Consider the following 10,270-nt stretch of genomic DNA (forward strand, 5'->3'; position numbering starts at 1 on the left):
GGGTAAGTATTTAAAAATTTTAAAAATGTGTTTTAAAAGGTTGTTTTGGATTCATCATGTAGATTCACATGGATTTTACATGTATAGTTTATATATTGTGATTAGTCCCCATTGATGTTAGCACAATGCCCAAAGAGACAATTAAATGCAAAAAAAGAAGTGACATTGTATTTAGGTAAAATAGATTTTATATATATTCTAAAATCTAAAATGGGCGAATAAAGTGGGCGAAATGTATCTGGTGCGACAAACATGAAGTGAAAAATGAAATGCCAAGTAATGAAAAATATAGCTGCAAATAAAAAATGGCTTGACGAGGTTTGATATTACAAACAACAATTAATTTCACATGCATATGACGTTGGCATATGTAATTAGAATGATCCAGATATTAATATAGTTTTTGTTTGTTTGTTTGCTTTTTTCTTGGTACATGTAATTATAAACGTAACTTGCCAAAAAGTAATTTATTTTGTAATGATTTTGATAAAATGTGCTTTGACTTTAAGTACTATTTATTTCATGTACAAATATTGTACGCATTGTTCCTTTTTGCTACAGAGAACTATTGAGATGCTGTGCAAACTTTCGCAAAGTTGGTGAAAGTTGTGTAGGTATGATGTTTGATGTATATAATAACTTTTGATTTAAAACCACAACGTTTTGCTGATATCGTGGCAATTCTTGCATTTTCAAAGTTATTTCATCATTCATTTATTTTATAATGTGTTATTGACAGTTTCAAAATAAGCTATTTAATTAAAGTATACAGCTCAACGCACTTTTTAAACTCACATGGTTTTTTGCATAAATTAAGGTCATTTTTTTGGCAATAAAACTTAAAATTATCGAGTTTCAGTACGATACATAACTCTTACATTATTCAACATTTCATGCTTAAAGTGCATATTCGCTAAAATCATTATCGTAAGTTTTAAAAGTCAACGTTCTAAAAGGGATTTTTTTTTCTATAAATTGTATGATTCTATCGTAGGTAGTTACAACTTAATTAATCGAACTATCTTTGATACTATTTGGTTGAAATTTTCAAATTGACTTCTTACAAATGAGCATTTTTCTAGGTACTTTGCATATTTTCCATACTTGTCTTGGTTTTGTCGAAATGCTGCGCCGAAAATGACAAAACTGCATAAAGATATCATGTGAAAGGACAGGATAATAAAGTATTGTTTATGTTTAACATAGTAAATTGTAAGTGTTGAAAAGAAAATTCTTTTAGATTTATGGTCTGAAACTTTGAAATTTTGCGTTGGAAGGTATCTTTCGTGATGCCAGATTTCAGAAAGTAAACCTGAAAAAATGCCATCTTTTTAACATGGAAAGCAGTGGAACGGATGAGAAATACTTCTATCACATATTGCGCCTTAGTATCATATTAGTGTACAGAAAACACAAAATTTACATGAACCGCACTGTTTCTGTATTAAGGCAAGGCAGAAGTATGCTTTAAAATGAACGGATACAAAGACGATTGTATTTGACGAGAAACCTTGAAAAAAACCATTTGGAAACACTCACAATATATCATCCAAGAGCATATAAAATTCTTACCAATTATTATGTGTGAATTTTGTTTAAAGTAATGGAATATGATCAAAATTAAGTTATAAATCATTTATAAAATATATTTTGTTTTCACGTTACACAATTTTGCATTATAACAATGTGACCTTAATTTGTGCGAGTTTAAAAAGTGCGTTGAGCTGTACAAATATTCAATTTTAAAACCTTTACTTGTTTAAAGAATGTTGGCCAGGAACATATGGAAATAACTGTGAACCATGCCCTCGCGGTTTTTATGGAAGGTTGTGCCTGATGCCCTGTCCTGATCTCTGCACCTCATGTAACCCAGTAAGAGGATGTACTGTAACAACAAGTACTAGTATGATATTTTAACTTTTCAGTTGCAAGTTATCTGCCATTTCACAAATCTTGAAGAAACAAAAATATTTTATCTTGTACCATTCACTAACACTCAAAACATCAGTAGAGTTAGTATAATCATTATGGATTAGGCACAATTATTTTTTATAAATATTGTACTCGATATACAATACAAAGGCTCGTTCTTGATGTACATGTAATCATTTAATGCTTACTTCTACATCACGTTATATCCGATTGCATCTCTGATACATTTTAATTTGTTTCATGTTTATAATGTTTATTTTTTTAATTTGTAAAGCTAAACGTTTACTATTTGCAACATTAAAATCAATTCTATCAAAAGAAATATATCCATGTTATTATATGGTCACAAGCCAGTGAAAATAAGACGGAATTAAACATGTAATGTTAACATTCCCAATTATTTCCCCGTACGCACGTTTCTTTGATTACTATATAAAAGATCATGTTCTCATTAACTACCGTATGATGATTAAGAATAATTCCATTGTGATGTAACTAGAGCAAAAAAAAAGTGCAAGTTCTTTTACAAAAATTCGTTGAGTGACAAAAATGTGTGACAAAGCACAAGTAAAACGATGAAAGTATAAGAAATGAATTTTATTTTTGATAATTAATTAGATACATAAACAAGAACGATTTACCCCTATAATTATTTATCTCGAAGCGCTAACTAAGCACGAAGCTTCGTAGTTCATGTCCTAATGAATTTCCAAAAATTAAATTAATTAATAAATATTATTATTGATTGACTTTATACATGTATATATTTTTATCAATTAAGTTTACATTTAAAAATTCTGTTTCTTTCTCGATTCCGAATCCGAAGAAGCCCGCTATTTTTCGAGCTGTGTTTTATCTAACTTTAAAGCGGCATTGTGACGCACAAAGGGGAAAAATTGACAAGTGTAGAATTTTTGCTTGACCCTTGTTAATTTTGTTCAATTCCTAAAAGTATTAGGTTTCAGAAAATTACAGGTTTCAAAACCTAAAAATTCTATTTTTAAGGAGAAAAATAAAAGTCAAAATAATTTTAGTATAACCCAGACAGAAAATATTACTCAATACTTCTTCCACCTCATTGTACGCGTGCGCAGAAAAGTTGAATAAGTTTCCATAGTTACCATGGTCTCAAGTGCCCAGGAAAGAATGTAAGTAGACCAAAAATTTAGAGGCAATCTTTTTAAAACTTTGTTAGAACATATTTCTCACCTTTCCATGCTCCAAGTTGAATGTTGTTTACATGTTTGAGCTAAAAATAAAAGTGGCGTGACCTTGACAAACACGAAAACAACGAAACGGTAGATACAACCTTTGTTTTTCAGGCACTTATTATGACTTATATCGTGCAGTTTTTTCTTTCAGTTTAATTGTCATATTTTAGCTATATACTCATTATTTTCATAAGTCTTTCTATGTATGCTACAGATATCTTAAAAGAAAGACATGATTTTGACTCACTGTGTCCTTTTATGTAATTCTTTAATTCTCTTTCGTATTTTTGTACTTATGAATAGATTTGCCTGATAGCCACGGAAATGGAAATGTTATTAATTGGTTGACTATAACAATATCGGTGTGTGGTAGCTGCGGCGTTGGATTTACAGTTTTAATGATTATTTTCTGTCTACATAGGTTGGTTAATACTAGTTCTATTAACTTAACTTTGAATCAATGCCAAATATTTACATTCGCTGTGTTTTTCTACTAAGCCAACTGTGAAATTGATTTGAATACCATTTTTGTGTATACTCAGGCGTAGAAATATACACGGAGAAACGTGCTTTAACGTGACGTCACAATAATGCTACAGCGACGTTAGTAAAAGTATAACGATATAGGGCAGCGAGAAATTCAAATATTGTACTTATATTTTTGGTGCTTCCAAACATGTAAAATGTAAATATAAGGAATGTTTTTAAGTTTAGTGTGAATTATTGGTGTGTGAATCTCACAGACTTGCACGTAGGCATATTTTTCATGAAGCGCGCTAGCGCGCTTCATGAAATATGCCTACGTGACAAGTCTGTGTGATTCACACACCAATATCTCACACAAAACATTCCTTAAATACATGTAACTATACATATTCCACTTCAAGCAATAAAACGATCACGGAAGTTTTTTTCAAATTGATTTTGTTCCCTTTTGAAAGAAAAGCGGAAATAAGATTTTCAAAAAGTTGTTTTATCTTTATACAACGAATATAAGTACTGACATATCTTAAAATATAATTAAATGCAAACAAATAGGTTCAGTAATTGCCCTTACGCTAAAAAAACAATCATGCATTATCCTGTTGAAATGTTTATTTGACAAACTCTATTACATTTACTAGTATTAAATTTTATAAGTTTACAATTGATTTTTAACAGGAAACGTTCATCAAAACGAGATCAAGATGAAGGTAACATTCCTTAATTTATTCAAGCTGGGAGAGTTAAATATTTGTATTATTTGTAATGTACATTTTCATTTCATATTTACAGAATTCCCAATGATTGTTTGTCTTCTATAGAAACAGCAAAATCAGCCGCAGATACACAGCTGCAAAATTTAACTAATTATCATGGAAGAGGAAATGAACCAGTGGTGAACCATCAGAAACGACATGGTTTGAATAACGAAAATGAATATTCTGTGGATTTGGAACCTTATGATACTTTAACCTTAAAAATCAGAAAGGATCTCTTGAACACGTAGAATGCTTAATTTATTGAATGTTTACAATGCATGTGGCAATAAAGATTATAATGATAAAATACGGTGATAACGAAGAGTATTAAAGATCAAAGTCCAATTAAACAATGCAGACAGGGAACAGAGCAAACACGAAGACCCCAAAACATTAGAGGTTGGGATCGGGTGCCTAGGAGGAGTGAGCATCTCCTGCCGAAGCGTCACATCCCCGCGTGCTTATTAACTTAGTCGGGAAAAACGTAAAAATCCGTAGTCAATGCAGTGCTAATAATGGCGTAACAATTAGGATGATTATATCAGTCAGCGTTTGACTTAATGATAAGTTGTATCTGCTGACAAGATCATTGTATCGACCCTAAAACTTGCGAAATGATGACTTCAAGCAAGACTGTTGATATCCTTCTTCATCAACTTGTTTGCGAATAGCGTATCTCGTTTTAGAAAGTGTTTATACATATGTACGTAGAGCATGCTGTTGCTTATCGAATCAACTGAAGGATATAAATTCCATCAGCAATTGATAATGGTACATAATTATGTGTATATCGCTACATTACTGATTGAAAATAGTCATCATCGTTTATCATAAAACATCATAAGGTTACTACTGACGTCTTCTCTAATACAATATTCAAATATAAAACAGATGTGTCTACGGAAGCCCCTTTAGGACCTATCAAAACATATTTTTGAATTCGTTATAACGATTTTTAGAATTCGTTATAACGAATTTAATTTGTTATAACAGATTTATTGAATTCGTTATAACGAATTTATTTTGTTATAACAGATTCATTGAATTATTCGTTTTAACGAATTTAATTTGTTATAACAGATTCATTGAATTCGTTATAACGAATTTAATTTGTTACTACAGATTTATTGAATTCGTTATAACGAATTTAATCTGTTATTACAGATTTGTTGAATTCGTTATAACCAAATTCTTCTTGAATTGGTTATAACGAATCAAAAAACATGCTTAATCATGTATAACCGTACTAAATTTTAGTAACTTCGGCACACTGAGGGGCATTTCAGGTGGGATCCACATCTTTTTCCTCTAAATGTACTTGTGCAACATACATGTTCATGGTAAAAAATTATTGCATCTAAGAAGCAAGTAGCCAATATATCAATATTTCCTGGCCCTACATTAAATCAATATTTCTAAAATGTGATTGTATTTCTTTCGGTAGTGTTCCATGGGACTGGTATTTTATCTTAAAATTTGCCTCAAACATTCCATTCATTCTGCTAGATTTTTTTCTTTCAAAGCTCTTCAGTTCAATGCCTTGCATATCGTATTCTCGTGGAAAATGTCCGATGAAGGTTTTTATTTTTCAAAATCCATACCTATATACAGTTTGTTTCATTGAAGGTAAGCTTCATCTATTGAGTCGCCCGCGTGGAGCAGTGGTTATAGTGTCTTTATAACCTAGAGTCGCGAAGTAAGGAGTTGATCCTTACGTCGCGGGGTTCAAATTCAACTGTGGGACGAGGAGACCGGTCCTACGGATGAAACCGTATAAACCGAAGTCCCTTGTTGCAGTAGGTGCTGGCACAAAAAAGATGCCTCATTTTTCAATGGCCCTGAGTGCCGAATATAGGGCATTCGTAAATTTGTAACTCTCCACTGTCAAGTAATGGCATCCACAATGTACATATGAGTGGAAAATTCTCGAGGAAGACGTAAAATAACATACAATCAATCAATAGAATTATATAAAATATACAGACCTTTGTTTGGGGGATTTAATTGGTGGTTCTGGTTTTTATTGATCGACTGTACAATGTTTCACGTCCCATTCGATAATATTTTACTCATGTAGAGACGTCACCATATACGGGTGAAGGGCTTCACATTTTGACCTTTACTCTGCACTTAGGGCCATCGAGCAGTGAGGGATCTTTATCATACCAATTAGGGCCTGTCACAACCCGGGGCCTCAGTTGTTAAGGTCTCATCTGAAGGATCAGCTACTTTCACTTCAAGTGCTGAGTGCATGGCAAAGGAACAGTTGCTACCCATTTTTTATCGACTTAGGTCAGTCACGGCCGAGATTCGAACTCACGACCTACCGATCACAAAGTAAGCTCGTTGTGATACGATTTATTAGATATTTTTGAAAGTTATTTGTATAAGAGCAATGCTTTATTATATAAATTTGTATATTTCCTGAAATGTCCCGAATTCTACATATATACGTAATCGTGGGAAAATGTTTCAAATTGCCAAAAACAACTTATTTCTTGCTTTAATCAATTCCGTAGTGCTTCAAACCTTTTCCCCACATTAAAAGTACAAGTTTGCATGTCAAATAGTTCTTTAAAGGATTTAAATGCGATCTAAGTTAAATTTCTGGTTGTTTATTTTTTTTACCTTATTGCTTAACTGCTTTCATTTTCTTTACGAAAAATTCACATTTATATAATATTTGAAATATAAACGATTGTTCCTGAAAGGTAAATACATGTACATGCATGTACATGAAGTACCTATATCAAAAAATCTTATTTCAATATCTCACAATTCTCCTTTACCACTTTAATTCATTCCATTTACACTGTGATCCCATTGTGATACCAATAACCATCATCCCTCGGTGAACTTTATGACGACTTGTACGCGGAATTCTTGGCGTTTTTGTTTTATCGCCCTTGATATTAAATTGCTTTGTTTAATGGATAAAAGTTATATAAATATAATGGATCTAAAACTTTTCTTTTAGTATATTTTGCTAGTTGAAGGGGGTTTATAATAAATTTATTTATAACAGTAACTTGATGCGAAGAGCCGGATCACGTCAAGTTGACAGGCGCAGATAATTATATCAAACTCGAGTTTACCTTATGATCTGCGACTGTCAACAAAAAGTAGTTCGACCATTCGGATCGTGTTTCTGTTATAATAATGTATATTAATATATTACACTTTTCTCCCTGAAAATAGGCAATTTCATCCGAATAGTCACTGCTTCCAAATGTTATGATCATGGGAGAAAGTTTTCTTGCTTTTTTGCTTTCGCTAATTATACATAACTTAAAAATATCTCTAGTACAAGTAGGACAAGTCAATAAAACACATTCCTGTACTTCTACGATGGGTTGGTTTTTTTAGCATTCCAGATAAAAATACTTTGATATTCATGATCATTAAACGTATCAGTTTTGTTTTATCTATGTTTGTTATGAAAAATTATTTTATCTTTATTGTTTTCTTAAAAGCAATAAATCCGTTCTTAGGGAATAAGATAGGTATTTGTTCGAACACATCCACTGCGTAAGTTTAGAAATTAATGGCTTTTCATTAGAGTGTTATGGGATCAAAGCTTCCTATTCAATGATATCATACTGTTCAGAGTTAGGGTTAAAATGTAACTTAAAAAGGTATTTATTGCTACATGTATACCAGTAGTATGCATTGTGATAAATTGAAATTAACATGATGGTCAAAAGACACAATAAGACAAAACGCTTATATTTTTGAAAAAAATTAATTTTGCTTCATCTGTGCAAAATGTTTAAACAAGTTTCTAAGGAAGCTCTCTAAACACTGGTGCTTTTTTGTCTTTAAAAAAAGATAACTTATATGGGTGTGAATACTGGGACTATTTGTTAAATTTCAACAAAGGGTACCTGCCTTATTTCATTATGAAAACTGTTCAAAGACAAAAGACTATTCGTGAACAGAAGTCAATGTTGTTTAGTCACATAGGGAAAATAAATAGAAAAAATGAATTCATTTACTTATTCTTGGTCTAATATAATGCCAATAATATTTCAATCTATTACAAAAAGTGCAATAAACTGTAAATAACCTACTTCTAAGGGGAGATCGCTCTAAGTGCATAAAACTACACTTTAAATATATCTTTTTTACCTTGCAGTATTTAGAGCTTTCTTAAAGTATGTCAAACTTTAAGGTCAATGTCAAAAAGTCAAAAATAATTATACATGTTCCCAGTTAAAAGGTATTGTCACAATGAATACACATGGAAGTATGAAATCCAAGCAAATCAAAGTTATGGCCAAGGTTAAAGTTTGGTAATTTTTTGTAAAAGTTGGTCAAAATCCAAGGTCAAAGGGTCAAATATCACATGGAATACACTTGGAAATCCCTAGCCTACCCTCTCAAAAGTTAAAGGCAAGGTCAAAGCTTTTGTGGACAAACAGACAGATAGACAGACGAACAGACTGTGCAGATATTATATACATGTACCTTTAAATCTCCCATTACGGGGACATAAAAATATTTTTCTTAGCTAAATTAAATTTCATTTCTCGCTATAGGAAATTGCAATATTTTTTGTGAGCAAGAATATCATATTTCGCGAAAATAACACATACAATAAGTGTAGACTGATGCACGTAGCAAATTTGACGTACATACACGTCTATCTTACACTTAATCCCATTATCTTTACAAAAAACCCCGTATATTAAAGCTGTATCTCTTTCACATTTCAACCATTTTTATTACATTTCTGTGCCCCGCTAACGCGTTTACAACATCACTTGCAGCAAACTTTATCCCAACAACACTTGGAAAATTAAGATAATACCAACCCTTTGTCTCTGATGCTATTTACGTGAAAATTTGACATAATATTTAAATTTTGTTTCTAGTTTCACTGATATAAATTCAAATTTTATGTTCAATATATTACTATAAGAACTATTGCAACTGGAACGTAGTAACATATGTAAATCCGAATTATGTTCGTGCGCCTACAGACCGTATCGGCCTTCCTATAAATAGTCATAATACAGATGTTACACATATCACTATGAAATGTATTAAATAATAAACTCACTATTTGAGGGAAAAATGAATACGTTTTGGCCATGCAAAATTTGGTTACTATTGAATGGACGCCTACAAGGTTGTAAACATTGTCTACCAAGTTTTGGGACAACGTTCCCTCGTAAAACCATGCATCTGAACAATTATGCTTAAGGAAATAACATATGCATGCAGGACTGAAATCAGCAATGCTGGTTAAACAGCCTGGAAACATCCTCTAACACTTGATGACAGTAAAGAGAATGATACAAAATGCAAAATCAATTCATATTTCACTTTTTCCCCAAAAAAGTAATTAAAATTGTAACTGTTTTCAAACGTTACAAAGGAAAGCGTTTTGAATTTTAGTGATTTCTCCATTTATGCACACCTATGAAACAAGTCAATGAATCAAGTACGCCAATAGATAATAGTACTGCTTCCCGAACTTTTTAACGATGGATTTGTTTTTGGTATTTTCACTAGTTAGCGGAATACCTTTTTTTTCAATTTCTGCACATAATGAAATTTTGTTTTATATTTATAATGTTATCAAAAGAAATGAATCAATTTTTAGTGGATACTATAAGAATTTGTTCAAATACATCAATGGGGTAAGTTTTATTTAAAAAAAATGTTTTCAGTTAGGGTGTTTTGTGATCAACTCCTGCTAACACTTGCTATACCTTCAATTATATTATTTTATGGTATTGTTAAGGTATGTAATATCTGCATAAATGCTAGTTTTAAAACAAAAATAAATCATGGCAAAAATATTAATAAATACTTGAGAAAATTTGATGCCTTATTCAAGGAATAACTGCCTAAATTTTTGGTTTCATGGTGTGATCAATC

The 10,270-nt window shown here is 31.5% G+C and overlaps 1 protein-coding gene across 1 annotated transcript; it reads left to right on the forward strand.

The window, feature by feature from the left end:
- Positions 1-547: 547 nt before the first annotated feature.
- On the forward strand, positions 548-4,757 carry LOC134274567 (uncharacterized). Its single transcript, XM_062756843.1, has 5 exons — positions 548-614; positions 1,766-1,897; positions 3,447-3,564; positions 4,305-4,336; positions 4,448-4,757. The coding sequence occupies exons 2-5, from the start codon at positions 1,837-1,839 to the stop codon at positions 4,630-4,632; spliced, it is 396 nt and encodes a 131-aa protein (XP_062612827.1). The 5' UTR covers positions 548-614; positions 1,766-1,836; the 3' UTR covers positions 4,633-4,757.
- Positions 4,758-10,270: the final 5,513 nt, after the last annotated feature.

The sequence above is a fragment of the Saccostrea cucullata genome, unplaced genomic scaffold (genome assembly GCF_032062105.1).
Source record: "Saccostrea cucullata isolate Sc308-1 unplaced genomic scaffold, CSIRO_AGI_Scuc_v1 ctg411, whole genome shotgun sequence".
Lineage (NCBI taxonomy): Eukaryota > Metazoa > Mollusca > Bivalvia > Ostreida > Ostreidae > Saccostrea > Saccostrea cuccullata.

Excerpts from the sequence above, each read along its gene's own strand:
- LOC134274567 (XM_062756843.1), top strand. The coding sequence starts at position 1,837 with ATGCCCTGTCCTGATCTCTGCACCTCATGTAACCCAGTAAGAGGATGT. Across the intron at positions 3,565-4,304 it reads ATTATTTTCTGTCTACATAG|GAAACGTTCATCAAAACGAG; the intron begins GTTGGTTAATAC and ends GATTTTTAACAG. Across the intron at positions 4,337-4,447 it reads AAAACGAGATCAAGATGAAG|AAACAGCAAAATCAGCCGCA; the intron begins GTAACATTCCTT and ends TGTCTTCTATAG.